Below are 14886 nucleotides of genomic sequence, written 5' to 3' on the forward strand. Positions count from 1 at the left end.
TTCAGTATGTGGCTTACATTTACCCTCCAACAGCACACAAAGTTACTGCCATCTCTGTTATACAGATCTATGAGTGGATACAGAAAACTTGGATGCACATTTAATTAAAATTTTGTGTCTGCAGCCCAAATATGCTTAGGCTAAGCCAGTGAATAATCAAGAATTTTTGGTTTTGCAATTCTCTGAAACCCTACTTCACACTAGCCTGGGCCATATGTATTAAAACATTATCTTTTTACTTTATATCTGTACATTTTGAAGTTCCAAGCACACCACCGCTGAAGTGTTCAAGCCAAAATTAAGTACCTGAATATGTACTGACTTAAGATCTTAACTTTAAACAATGGATTTTTAAAAGCCCTTGCTTAGGAATGTATCTTGGCAGTGTCACAACTTATTCCAAATTTGTTCTGAGAGGGACATATCGTAAATTATGTGAGGCACCAAAAATGCTAAAAAACAACGACAAGAAAAGTAATTTGTTTGAAGCAAAATACTTGTTCTAGGTATTTTAAGAACATTAAGATTTTGGCATTCCTTAGATACCTGTTTCCATCTCCACTGTTGTTCCTTGGCACTTTAGATTTAATCAAACACCCATACACAGTCTGGTCATACTCCAAAGTCTGACCCCTGTGGAATGTACACGGAGTTTGAATTGACGGACTACTACCTATGTAAACTGAAGAAACTGGCTCTTCTGAATAGGTTTCTGTAATTAACTGTGCTTAAAGTGATCCCATGAAATAGAAGACATCCGTGAAAATAACTAAGTAAGGGGTTTTTTGCAGATAGATTCAATGTGGGATATGTTTCACCAGAAGAGAGAGCAATCTGCAGTGTCCCCAGCCTGTCCCAGACGGCTTTAGCTGAACCCCAGCAGGGCTGCGGATTGCTGTGGTACTCCTGCTCCCCCAGCTGGGTAGTGCTGACAGCGACATGCCTGTAATTACGACAGGCTGTGCAAGAACTGAGGATTTATTTACCTCTGTCTTTCCTTTCTCAGGTGGTCATTTGCTGCCCTTTGAGTAGCAAATACATATGGGCAGAGGAGAAAAACAATACCATGACACATGAATTAATTAGATGTTTTCCTGAATCTGGTGTATTTGTCTTTTGACTAAGAGCATCTTAATATTTTCCTTACTCTGGAGTATGGCAGACCTGATTGGGCTATTTATACAGACTGAAAGCAGTGACGGGTTACTGTGGCTCATAACTCAGATTCACATGTAAGATCTGAAAGCACATGCGCTCCCGAGATAGCTTGTGTGTCTTCTGTGCACTTCCACAGCTGTGGCTGCCAAAAGGCAGATGTTTGCCCAGGGTAGCTCGAATATATGTAGCCAAGTGCATGTTTAACTCTGGCTGCAGAGTACATTAACTGCATGTACACATTAGGACGATACCCTGCTACAAGGTTAACAGAATTTCTAAATTCTTGTTTATGTCAAAATGGTGGTTTTTACAATTATTTTTAAAAGGCATACAAATGATATAAATTTCATAATTTCATGCCTGTTGAGAAACCATTTTCTACAAAAGTTGTGTTGACATGGTGTTGTAAACATTAAAAGTATGCACCTTCTCTCTGCTTTATGCAATACCTAATTCTGTTACCATTAATGACAATAAAGGCTAAGTGTCTTTTACCCCCTGTGATAAAATTGAGTAAATATTGTTTGGTAATGAAGGAAAGAATTTTGGAAACTGAAACGGTTACTGATGAAGCATAGTTTTGCGCTCTTCCCCACAGAGAAGTTTGAAAAGTAGTCTTTAGAGTGGATAGGCTGAGCCACAGACACTTCTGAAACACTTACTATTTTAGTATTTTCTCACAAAATCAGGTTGCACTTGCAATTACCCAGAAACAAAACATGCAGTTAAAATACATATATTTGAGAAGGTAGGTGGTAACCAAGCTAGGCTACAGATGTCTTAACACCTAAAGGTGTCCATATCCTAAAGGAATGTTACAAGAATCAAAGTATGTACTCAGAACTTTAGTAGAAGTATTCAGTAAACTTCATCTTAAATAACTTGTTTGGAAGATTACAATCCAAAAAGTTACAATACTCAAAATAGCTGCAGGCAGTTGAAAACTAGGTCGGGTGACAGTTAAGGGGCAATGCTGGACCTATGTACTATTACAGTGTCTGTAATACGTTCATGTGTATGTAGTAAGTTTACTTGTTGTTGATGGGGAGAAATGGAATTTCATGGGTTTTACACGTAGTCTTAACTGGATCTCACAAAGAGCTGTTTATGATTTTTTTAATCTTTCGCCTCTCTCAAAATGAGGTCCCTATAGGCAATGCACTTTTCACAACAACCTATTTTTCTCCAGTGAATGCCTCAAGGACCCATGGTGATCTGGGAAAAGGACAGTTTTTTGGTTTGTTTGTTGGTTTGGGTTTGGGTTTTTCTTAGTAAATATAAATTAAAAATGTTATTTCTGTTGAATGAAAAAAAGCTACTGTCTGGTATACCTCAAGTGATCTCTCATAATCAACCATGTTTTACTTGTCATAGCTGTTTCTTTTGCTTTATGTAAAGCTACCCAGTTCTCTGGGGTAGTGTTTACAGTAACATCATCTGTCAGAAGATTTTTAATTTGATACTAAAATCTTCATGGTAGACCATTTTAAATTCTGTGAGACTACTCCTTAATGCCTAATTTAGACCACATTCTGCTTCACACTACTGAAAGAGATCGTGAAGTGCTTTGTTGTAGGGAGTCAAGTATGTCTCCCTTTGAGACTTTAATGTGTCTCTTAATATTAACTATAATATAGACTGGATATCTATATAATATTATATACATCACCTATATTATATGTGATATAATAACTCCTGCTTTTCCTGAAAGTTATGCTTTCAGATATAAATTGTAATGTTTCTTTGTAAAGAGCAGAGCATTTGACTTTCACATTCAGTGCTATAGTGAGATTTTTAAATGAATCTTTTACCCTGACATGAGCATTTACACAATTATATGATATACTGACCACATTATATTGTGCAAAAGAGAATGCTGTATTAGTTCATGCACAGGAGACTGAACAATTCTTATCCTTGGGACTACATAGTTTAAATAAAAGTAAATGCAGTAGTACATTGCACTCAACTTGCTTAAACCAGTAGTCTCTTCTTTACATCTTGGGTCATGAATCTTTGAAATGATTCATTACTATACTGTTTTGATCAAATTTAGCAGGGCACTGTAAATGTGCACATAAGCACATGATGGTTATCACTATGACATCAGCTCCTGCTTATAAGTTTTTTAGGTCTATGTATTTTCTAACCATAATCACAATTTGGGCTTATGTTAGAAATAATTCTTAATTTACTAAATGTAGGCATTTAAAATAGAAGACTTTTGAGTTTACCTGAATCAGAATCTTTCTTTATATCTGCAACCTGTAGGTCTTCTGACATATTACTAACAGAGTCCTCTTCACCTGTGTCTCCAGGCATTTCTGTGTAAATAATGCCAAGTTAATTAGGGCATTGCACTTGTTTACTACATAAGAGCTGTGCTGTGTCAAATGAAAAAATCCATCCAACCTCAGATGCTCATTATGCCAGCAGGCAAAGTAGATGCATTAGCAAAATGTCTAGAAATGGCAACTGAAGAGTCAATCTTCCCCAAAAATGTTCTCATAGTTTTCAGCCAGAGACTGTCTTTGTGTTACATTTTTCTTAACTTTTTCCATTACTTTACTAATTTAGAGTCTTATATTTGGCCAACAAAATACCATCCCCTGTGTAGAATCGCTACTGTGTAATAGAGTGTTTAATTCTGTTCTTAAACAACAGGCATGTTTCTGGTTGTACATAGCAACAAAAAATATTTTAACTGCTGGGAAGTGTAGGTTTATTGGTTTGCTCCAATTCTACATTGATCATCCATTACCAAGTTAATTGACAATAACCACCCAAAACCAAAGGCAAGCTCTGCCAGCATTCTTGCTGCTATTCCTTTTGCTGTTTTCACAGTTGTCTCAGTAGTTTGGGAGTCTTGCTCCAAAGGCCAATAAAACTGATCTGTTTGGGGTCATAAGAGACAGTTTAAATATTAAAATTTTTTATCAGTGTCTGTACATACAGATTTCTTTTGCTTAATGTCTTCAATTCTCCAGTAACATAGTCTGACCATCTCTGATCCATTTTTTTAATCTAAGCTGGATACAGCCTCTTCTTGTGTGATTTTGACGGGAAATGTCTCTGTATCACTTTACCTTATGCTATGTCTTAATTTTTTTCCCTCCTTTTGTCTCTCAGTTCTTTTAAAAAAAGTACAGGGCAATCACTCAATCTGAAATCTATCATAAGACAAAACTACTAGACAAAATAGTAAATTCCCATTCAGTGTTTTCCCACCCCCAGATTAATCTTTCTGGTTGCTTTTTTTGAGTTCTTTTAAGGTTTCTAGTGCTGGAACACTGAAGTACTTACCTATAGAGTCCTTTTCTGATTTTGCTTCTGTCCATTCTGGAGGCCTCTCACTTTCATCATTATCTGATTTAACTGCTTGCTCGATGGTGCAGTGCCCCAGAATAGCATCCAGTTCATTAAAAAATTTCATACTTTTACTTGTACTCCCTGAGTCTTGGGCACTTTTTACACTCTTGTATTCATGTTTCAGATTTTTATATTTTGTCCTGCACTGCTTCCAGTCCCTGTCAATTCCAAACTTTTGAAGTCTAGAAGCAACTTGTTCAAATATTCTTTTATTTCTCACTGTCCCCTCCAGTTGTTGCTGGATATTTTTGTCTGACCATATATGTATCAAAGCTCTGACTTCATTAACAGTCCAGTGTTTTCCTCCTTCATTTGCTACTGCTGGAATGAAAGCCGGTGGTTTGGAAGCCTCTACTGCTGTCGTTGGATTACCTGCATCATATGGGGTAGGGGAGAGACACAGATATGAGTTACCTCCATTGGGTGGCTGGCCTGGGGAAAGGACAGAGAATGAGAATCAACTGTGCTGTTTGCTTGTGACTTGTCTTTCTGGAGAAAGATGGAACAGAAGTGACATTAAAATCAAGTTATTAGTTACTAATTTGTTAGCATTTTTGTTAATTCTGATATAACTTTTGCCTTCTCTTGAAGGCTGATATTCAGATAGCACATTTAATGAGTCTTAGAGGAATTTATCTTTCTCCTGTGCCCTAATACAGTGAACTTTTAACACCTTTGAAAACAATCTGATGAGCTGCTTTGTCCTTCAGACATTACAAAGGAGAAGAGTGCTGTTGGGAAGACTGGATATGCTGTATTAGCGAAATAATAAATCGGGCCCCAAGTCACTGACTTAACTTTGTGCATTCATGCCATATTTTTGGTTTTACACACATGGAGAGATTAAAACTGGATAGGAATATGAAGAATCGGATCCTTAACTTTTAACAAACCACCCTGCTTCCTGAGAGCTGAGGAATGGAGACTTTTGCTTAAGTTGCACAAGAACATTTGTGTGATAACAAACCTGTTTCTCATGGCACAGAACCTCCACCTTTCTCAGGGCAGGTCACTGAAAAATATTTGATGGGGTTTTTTTCTTTTTTTTTTGTAAAAAATTAGAGTTCAAGTTATCTGACTCTTCAAAACTAAGATATGTTTTAATTTTCTCCAGTCTTCAGCTTTATTTTTTTATTAATACAAGGTAAAGCTTGCCACCTGTGCAGTAACTTAAAACACTGAAATATGATACCTTTCAGTTTTTTAATGTTTCCTTCTTACTAATTATGAATTCACTGTAAGACTTCCTTTTGATTATCAAATTAGTTCGGAAACTAGTTTCTCATGCATTTTCTAAATCTTTGCAAAAATAACGATTTAAAAAAACCTAACCAAACAAAAAAAAAAACCCAAACCAATTCCAGGGCATCATCATGAAAGAGCAAACATGAAAATACACAGTAAATGACTTTTTTTCAGTCATAATGAAGTAATAAATGCCTTTGCCAGTGTTTTATTCTACAAGGGCAGCCAGATTATGAGGGATGGGTACTTAAGAGTCACTGAGCTTTGTGTAATGGCAAAAGTATCTGGCCTTTGTTTGTGGCTCGTACTTGTGTATACCTGTCTGGGGACAAACGTGTCCTGGACAGAGCCATTCTTTCCTAGTCTCCATAATTCATTCTAGCTGTGAATAAGCTGTACTAACAGGTACCATTTTTTCCCCAGTAGTTCTGTGTTAATCAGGACTCTGCAATGACCATGTCAGAAAGTGCTCTGACAACTCATGTTGCTTTTTTTTTTTTGAATTCTCTGCATCATCATACTATACCTAGTTGAACTGGTCTGACATGAGACATAAAGAGTAGTGGATCTCCTGGAGCATCTTCATCGTCTTCTAAAGAAACTGATCCTTCACCTGGGAAGGAAAGAGTTTTTAGATGAAAAACTGGTATGGACTGAATTACCTTAAATTAGTTGAAGTTAAAATGTCTATACACAGTGGACATTTTGGTAATCTCTACACTTAATTTTTAGTTAAATTAAATTTAAAATTAATTTGGCCTGTCCCCATAAGGAGATACAGGAGGGAAAATATTTTATATGTTGCATAGAAGTCTGTTTGAAATACTTTTTAAAATTCTTGTAGAAACTGACTTGATTCTAGTGACTTTTATACTTTTCTGACTCAGTATTCTGGGTGGATAGAACATTGAATGCATATTTTTCAAGTAGATAATTTAAAGTAATAGACATACAAATAAAGGTGGGCTTTGCACATGGACTTGGATAACCACAAATCCACTTGAAGAGTATGGAGAAAACAAGAATGTTCTGCAAGGAGTTCTGGAAATTTATGAAATTCATTAGTGGTATAGGGAAAGCATGAACTATTTTTTGTGACTTGAGAACAGATGTATTTGCAGCTGACATGATTCAATCTAGGTTTTTCCATCATAGCATTCTTTAAAAAGCAACATTATAGCAACTGCTGTGTAAGTTTCGAAAGCAGCGAATGGAAGTCAGGTTCTGAACCAGCTTCATTTTCACAGAGGACAGACTTTTAAGTTGTCCAGCGGCAATACACTGTATTCAGTGTGCCATGTTGACAGGAGGTCTGAAATGCTGATGCACTGTGTAGGGAGCTGAGCTGCTGTGAGCTCCAGCCAGGCAGGGCACACAGATCAAAGCTGCCCTGCTCCAGGGCTCTGTGCTAGTTCGTCACAGGGAACAGTAATGAGGCATAGCTGGATCCAACAATGTAATCCTGACGTAGGTGAAACTGAAAACTGCATTTGAAAACATTATCCTAAATCCTCCTGACTTTCAGCAAGGCTCACAGTGACTCATAGATGCAGTGGCCTGATCTCTGACTGCTCCCAGCTGTCTGCCTGGCTTCTCTGGAAGGAGCTGCTGCTCATGCCTCTACCTCCAGCACCAGGGCTGGCAGTTTTAACTGCTTATGATCAGCAAAGCAAAGTAGAGAGAGAAATAAATTCCCTGTTGGGAGCCTGCTGAGTATGCCATCAGCACTAGCATGAGCAACTTTAATTACATTGTCATATTAAAAGAGAAAATATTTCACAAAAGGATATTCATATCTTTGATGTGGAAAAATAAAATATTTGAAGACCAAAAAAATTAGAGTATTGTACCCTTATTTAAAAAAACCTGTATAAAATAGTTGTCAATGACATGTTTAATGTTAAAGTCTGGACATGGAAAACTATGTATGAGTGGCACTTTCAAGTCAGCATTTCTGAAGGATCTTTCTGCGTTTTAGTAGCTGTCTGAGTTTTGTGCATATTATACTGTTATTGCTGATGCATTTCTGCATTTGCTGAGGCAAAGTGAAGGTCAAGCAAGGTTACCAGTGCCTTAATATTTAAACATAAAGAAAGAAATAGAAAAGGAAGTAAATAACTTAACATGAATTACTAGGTGAGGTTTACTTTTGTAAATAACATAATTGCTTTATTAATACTTGATATAACTTGAAACTATCAAAACTAGTTAACAAAATGGGAAGGTCATTCATTTGAACTCTAATGAAAGATAACATTTTTCACAGTGCACCATCACTTTACATGGATTTTCTTGGTTGTTGATTACCAGGATAATACACAAACTACATTTTAAGAGAAGTGAACATGTTTACTTTTTTCTTTTTTAATGATTATTTAAGCTACAACTCTTCCTATGAAAAGGTATTTTGAGAGGACAGCATGAGCATCTCTGCTTGGACTTCTGCATGTGCTTATGCAAAAAGTGTCACCTTTTCAGGAACGAGCTGGGAATTGGTTTATGTTACCAGGTTTGTCCCAAGACACCCCTCTCAGATTTGATTGAGATTTTCAGTAATAATTTCTTCAACTACACTTTCAAAAGAAACCTGATTTTACCAGGAAAAACCACCAGGGAAACACTATAGAAAAACCATTCAGTCCTATAAAGAAAAAGTAGTCTCTTACTTCCTTCCCTTTCTCCCCCTCCCTGGTAATCTCCCAGTAGCTGAGACATGCTTTGTATCTTTGCATTAAGGATGGTTATGAATATTGAGACTGTGGCTAAGCAGAATGGTAAGTATATGGTGATTTCTTTGGGAGCTTGCCATGTCCCTTGTCATGCTTTTTAACATAACAAAATTGTATAGCAACCAAGTTCTTCAAATAAAATAAGAGCTGCAAGATGAAGTATTATTTGTCACAGGTTTTAGTTTGCTGATAGAACTGGGCCCCTCCTGGGCCGGGCAGGTATCACAGCTCTGGCTACAGGTGGAGTCAGGCTGGGCCTCTAGTACAATGTTAGTTGCTTGACTTACATTCTTAAATAAGGGAGTTGATGAACTCAGAGCTGTTCCCTCTGCACCTTGTTATGGATGTATGCACACATTCTGCATAGCTGGAGGACACAATTCTAGCTTAGTGTATTTTCTTCGTGGCTGAATTGTGGTTGTTGTGAAAATCTTTGCATTTCAATTTTTGCCATTAGTGTTGTATTATTAGTTAGTTGCATTTAACTTTTGTTTATCCATAAAACTTGTTTGTTGTTATGTTTTTGGAGGGAGTACCAGAAATGCTTGTGCATTTAAGCGATGTATTATATCACCTTTAAAACCAGACTGTCCTAATGCTTTCAAATGAGGAGTGTCTAACCCAGGGGTATTTTTTTAATATATATTTGTAGTTGGGGATTCACAACTTAAATTACTTTTGGTGATTTAAATTTGCTAGAGGTCTAAGGCAGATGAGAATTAGAATTACCAGGTGAAAACTACATCAAAACACAGGGTAATCTAATGGCTGATCCTCAGATGAAGGATAGTTTTGTGTAGTCCTCAAAGTGTAACAGCTTGTACTAACCTCAGTTCTGCACGTTTAAAAATAAAAATGGACTGCAATATACAGTGCAGAGAGCACATTAAGTACTATAAAATTGCCATTTTAATGTGATGTGACTTTGACAGATTAGAGGCTTTCTGCTAGTGATGACAAATTAAGGTCAAGCTTTTTGTTAAGGTAAACAATGACAGGAAAAATCCCAATTTCTTTTTCTGAAATCTATAAAACAATGTCGAGGGAGATGTGGAAGGATAGCAGGACGAACTAGATGTCCAGCTCCTATCTAAGCCTTTGACAATCTCCCCTGACACTAATGTTGAGTTTTTCGTTTTCTTAAAAAAAAAGATTCACAATCTTAATTGCCAGATAGAGTAGGAACAAACAGTTAAGTTTTTAATTTCTCTTTTTAGTCATCTTTTATTTTGGTACTTTTAACTAACATCAGGGCTTTATGCTTCAGTGACATTTAGGAGGTGAAAAGTAGATTTGAGTGATGTCAAATAGCAGATTGACCCTAATGAAATGTTAAGCAGAGCTTAAATGCATATGTAGAGAAGTTTGAATAAAACAAGAGATGCAACCCCCCTTCAGAATAAAAGCAGTTGTTGTACTCATTTGTTCTGCCTCAAAATAGTCTGATAAATGTGATGAGTTTTACTTTGATTGCTAAGTTGGTTTTAATGAGAAGTTACTAAGCATCTGTTTCTCAAATATTTAAGTCTAATTGCTTACAAAATAATTAAATTTACCTTGAGTTTTCACACCTAAATATTAAGTTTCAAAGAAAAAAAGAATGAAAAGCCTAAATTGCACTTTTATCACAAACAGTGATTTTTAAAACACCATGACAGTTTCAACCTTTTAAGTTCACATCTGAATTGTAAAAACCTGCTTCCAAAATACTGCAAACGAATGGCAAAGGGATAGAGAACAGCTTTTTTTAATTCAGCGTTTCAATCCAGTGCAGGAGGCTGGACTCCAGTGAGTACTCACCGAGGTTGCAGTACAGGCAGATAGCATAATTTTGATGGAATTACGCTGTATTTACACACTTTGACACTGGTGGGTGCTACCATTTTATTCCCCTGCGCGAGGCGCATCCAGTCAGTTCCACCAGCACTGCTGGGGCTGCGCAGCCTCCGCTCCAGCGCCGGTGAGCTCGGGCTTCGGGTTTGTTCCCTTTGGGTTTTAAGCAAAGAGAGAAAAATAGAAGCAAAAACAGGTTTTTTACCTTGCGCGCTGTCTGTTGTGGGGCTTGTGTTCAGCTGCGGCTCAGTCGCAGAACACCTGCCGTTCTCTTCTGCTGCTAATTGTGTGACAGGCTCAGATCGCAATATGGCATCCAGATCATGGAAAAACTTCATGGTTTTAGTGACATCCCCAGAGTTGTGGGCATATTTAACCGTTCTGTATTCGTACTTCAGGTTTTTGTACTTTGCACGGCACTGTTTCCAGTCCCTGCACACTCCCAACTCCTGTAACCTTTTAGCAATGTAGATAAATATTCCTTTATTCCTCAGGGTGCCATGCAGTTGCTTTCTGATATTTTTTTCTGACCAGACGCTTAACAAGGCTTTAACCTCCTCCTCAGTCCAATGCTTCCCCGCTCCACTCTCCATGTTGAAAGTGACCTGGAAATGATTCACTATTTCTAGCCAAGATTTTGTTTCCTAGGAAACCAGACGGCTGGTTGTCAGTAAGCTCCGCCGACATGAAAGGATCTGGTTTTACTGGCTCAAGCTGCCGGAGGGGAGTAACTTGAGACACTGCCAAAGGAGCGGGCTCTGCGCTGGAGCCCGGCGGGGAGGGGAGACCGCGGCCGCTCGGGCCGGGACTGCTTTAACCCTTCGTGGGGATCAGGGTCGGGCACCGGAGGCTGGGGGAAAGGAAGAAAAAGTGTCCTGCTCTTTTTTTTTCCTTTAAAAAACCCAAACAACAAAAAGCAACATGACACCCACCCACTCTTCTGGCGTGCCCTTTGCAGAGTGGGCGCAGCGCATCTCCTGCTCCTGCGGAGACACGGCCGCGGGGCTGAGCCTTCCCTAAAGAAGTTGCTCGTCGGGATCACCCTGCCTCACATCACACCTTCATGCACTATTTGCTTTTGAACTGATGGCCGTGTATACACAGTTTTTTAACTAGTGTTAGTGGTGCTCTAATAAAAATCTGGCATACTTAAAAGTCTGGCTCAATTGGTAAAGTGGTACGAGCTCTGTGGTAATGACACTGAGCTCCCATGTCTTTTGTCAGTGCTGCATGTGCGGTGTAACCCAGCACCTTGACCAGAGATGTCTGCTTCCCTCTCCCTCCCTATTGAGTTTGTTAATATTTAAAGGGACCATAACAATATTAAGATGGCAATTGCCTGTAATATTACCATTGTGATTACTAGTTGCTGAATGCAGTGTATCTGCCCTTAAGTTTTACTACCAGTCTTTGTGTTTATAGATGGGACATTTTCCTGAGTTAAATAGCTTTAAGAATGTTCTCATCTTTGATTTTTTTCTTTGAAGATCTATGTCACTAACAGGGTAGATTTGTTCAGATAGTCAGCAATAGGACAAGGAGACATGGGCTCAAGCTCTGCCAGGGCAAATTTAAGCTGCATATCAGAAAAAAATTCTTTACAGAGAGAGTAATCAGGCAGTGCAATGGCCTGCCCAGAGAGGTGGTGGATTCAACATCCCTGGAGGTTTTTAAACTGAGATTGGACGTGGCACTGAGTGCCATGATCTAGTAAATGGACTGGAGTTGGACCAAGGGTTGGACTTGATGATCTTGGAGGTCTTTTCCAACCCAATCTATTCTAAGATTCTATGATTCTATGATATGAAATTGATAGTAAACATGGTGAGTTGTAGATTAGCATCCATTCTCTAGATTTTTGTGCCAAATTGTATTATTGCTTATACTGAATAATTTCAGTGACTTCAGTTGAGTTATACTAAAATAGGATCTCTGGATAATATTCTAAAAATACTTGAAGTCTTTCCTTTTAAAAGAAAAACGTCTTTTCAGACATTATTATATATGAGAGTGAATGAGAGCTCACTAATCCACGAAAGTCCTGGTGAGTAGTACAGGCACAGCAGGTAGGTAGCGGCAGTTTTGTTAGAGGGGACACTGCCATATTTCAGGAACCATTTTAAATGGAGATGGAGCAGCCTGCACTGTTACCCACAAAAAAAACAACCAAAAAACCCTCAGCCTGCAAAGCAAACCTTTTTAATGGATAAGGACTGAATTTCAAACCGTGGGCAGTAACAGTACCTACTGCATGGGTAGTTGCGCGGTTTTCTGCCTACCTTTGGCAGGACAGTGTCAGGGCACCAGGGGTGCACCTGCGGGACCCAGTGGAGGACTGGGGAGGGCAGGCAGCTAGACGAGGAAAACTCCCTTATTTCAGCTGAATCAGCTCTTCTGCTCAACAAAGCACAACTGCCAGCCTGAGGTTGATGTACTACTGTAAGAGAAGTATTTCCATTTGCAGTGACACTTGCACACGAGACTTGTTTTGCTTGAGAAGCTGAGATGCCCAGCATTAAGTTTATGCACTCAGATGCTTTTATCAGAGGGTCTGTGTACCTTTTAGAGGTGTAAATGCTAGCTTGTCTGCATAAGTGCAAAATTGCAAAAGCTTCTGCATAGGTGATGAGTGGAAAAGACAATGCATTCCCATAGGCAAAACCATCAGTTTTTAATGCCATCTCCCAACCCAAAGCAGAGAATAGCACTACAGAGCCTACTACTATTGCCTAGATCACTATCCTTCTGAAAATGGCTTTTCAGATTAAGCATCTGTTTTTATTTTATACCCACACTGAAATAGGACTGCAGCAAGAGCCTGCACCAGTGCTTATTAGTGGAAAGATTCCTACTGAATTCAGTGGGCTTAGGCACAAACCTTACGTGACTATTTTGAAACAAAGCATAACACAGGCAAGACACCAGTTGCAATTACAAGTCTGTAAAATAAAACAAATAAGCCTACATTAAAATTTTATGACAAAACACCAATTCATTCTATGTTAACCTATTTCATATTCTAAGCATTTCAGTGCTTTATGTTAATTTTATTTTATTCATAGGGGCCAGGAGAGTGCTGGAATTGTGACAAGTGATGGAGAGTCATCCCAGGCATTCAAAGTGCACAAGGTAAAATGCAAATTAATGTTTTGTAAATTCTTAACACAGAGGCGTGAAAGGTGTTTCTGCTATTATAATTAAAGAAAAAGTAACATGTTTCCATGGACTCTGTTGGTTTTGTCAGTGAGAGTATCTAATTCTGTTACTTGTGCAATTTCTGTCTCGAGCATATGCTTAAAACAAACATGCCAGTGTTGTCCTGCTGAGTGTATCTGTGCATGCAGTGGCAGACACATAGTTGTTAACCAGATCATGCGATTGATGTCACAAAAACTATTTACCAAAGTCACCCTGCACCTCGGGTGTTAACTCTGTAGATTTGGAAGAACATTGATGCAACTTGATCTCAAAAGAAATACAGTTACAGACTATGATGGTGACTAAATATTATGTTACTGAGACTCAAGGAATTGGCAACTACATTACTCATAGGTAAAAATAAACAGAATATAAGACTGAATACAGACCTGAGAAGGTCACATAACCTTTCTCAAACTGATGGAATCCCAGGGAATGTTAAAAGACACAACCACAGCCTCTAAAGTATTATGCCAAGAGAATACCTGCGTGCTCTGGATATGTTCTGTTCACTCTGTATTAAACAGTGATCAGGAAAAGAACAAAATCACCAGCCTATTCCACCCTAGAAAAGGAGAGGATTGGAAATAAAAATACATCAGCAAAAAAACCATGGGGCAATTCTTGATATATGTTCTCTGACCAAAATCAGAAAGCACTTTGTCTTTCCATTCAGAGGTCTCCAAGGAAGATTAATTAAGCTGTTCAAATCAGTCCAAGACTAAGAACCGCTCTGCTGCAGCAGCATATGTATCTGTGCATGACTGCTCAATGCCTCATACAAAACCTTTGCTCTCAAGCACCATGTTTGTTACCACTTTGGGCACTTCCCCCTTCCTCTGTTACAGCATGATTCACATACACACATATGCATGCTTTTAAAAGCACCTTCTCTCAACTTCAGCAGCATGTTATCAGTTCTTCATTCCTGCTCCTGTTTGGGTTTCATTTTTCCTTAAGGTTTACAGGAATTCCAGCTTCCTGTTAAGTGGGATGCTCTAGAAAATCCCATAGTTTAAAAGTGCTTCTCAGAATGAACTTCCAGCAGGTGATACAGTAATTTGCAGTATCTTCATGTTACCGAACTATAATACTTAGCTGTTATGCTAAGAATTTAATTGACTATCTCATCATATCAGCTTTGATATTTTAAGAGTTGCAGAGCATGTAATAGTTTCTTTTATCCTTGGAATATATTTCTCAACTGCAGCACTTTTAAAAACTGTAATAACCACAGTGTAATAAAGAGCCTGTGGAGTACAATTTATATAAGCTGGTTAGTCCTGTAATTGGTGCTAACATAACAAACATTTGTGTCTGTTACACTGGGGAAAGCATATTTAGGGCTCTGACT

At 38.3% G+C, this 14886-nt stretch overlaps 1 protein-coding gene across 1 annotated transcript in view; it reads right to left on the reverse strand.

The window, feature by feature from the left end:
* Window positions 1-10942, reverse strand: part of PAICS (phosphoribosylaminoimidazole carboxylase and phosphoribosylaminoimidazolesuccinocarboxamide synthase) — a 39916-nt gene extending 28974 nt beyond the window's left edge. Inside the window, exons 1-4 of the mRNA XM_071557102.1 lie at window positions 10540-10942; window positions 6299-6385; window positions 4462-4899; window positions 3393-3482 (exon numbers count right to left, since the gene is read on the reverse strand). Coding sequence (XP_071413203.1) covers window positions 3393-3482; window positions 4462-4899; window positions 6299-6385; window positions 10540-10927 — 1003 coding nt within the window. The 5' untranslated portion in view covers window positions 10928-10942. The remainder of the gene's footprint in view (window positions 1-3392; window positions 3483-4461; window positions 4900-6298; window positions 6386-10539) is intronic.
* Between the last annotated feature and the right edge of the window lie 3944 nt (window positions 10943-14886).

Source organism: Pithys albifrons, chromosome 5 (genome assembly GCF_047495875.1).
Source record: "Pithys albifrons albifrons isolate INPA30051 chromosome 5, PitAlb_v1, whole genome shotgun sequence".
NCBI lineage: Eukaryota > Metazoa > Chordata > Aves > Passeriformes > Thamnophilidae > Pithys > Pithys albifrons.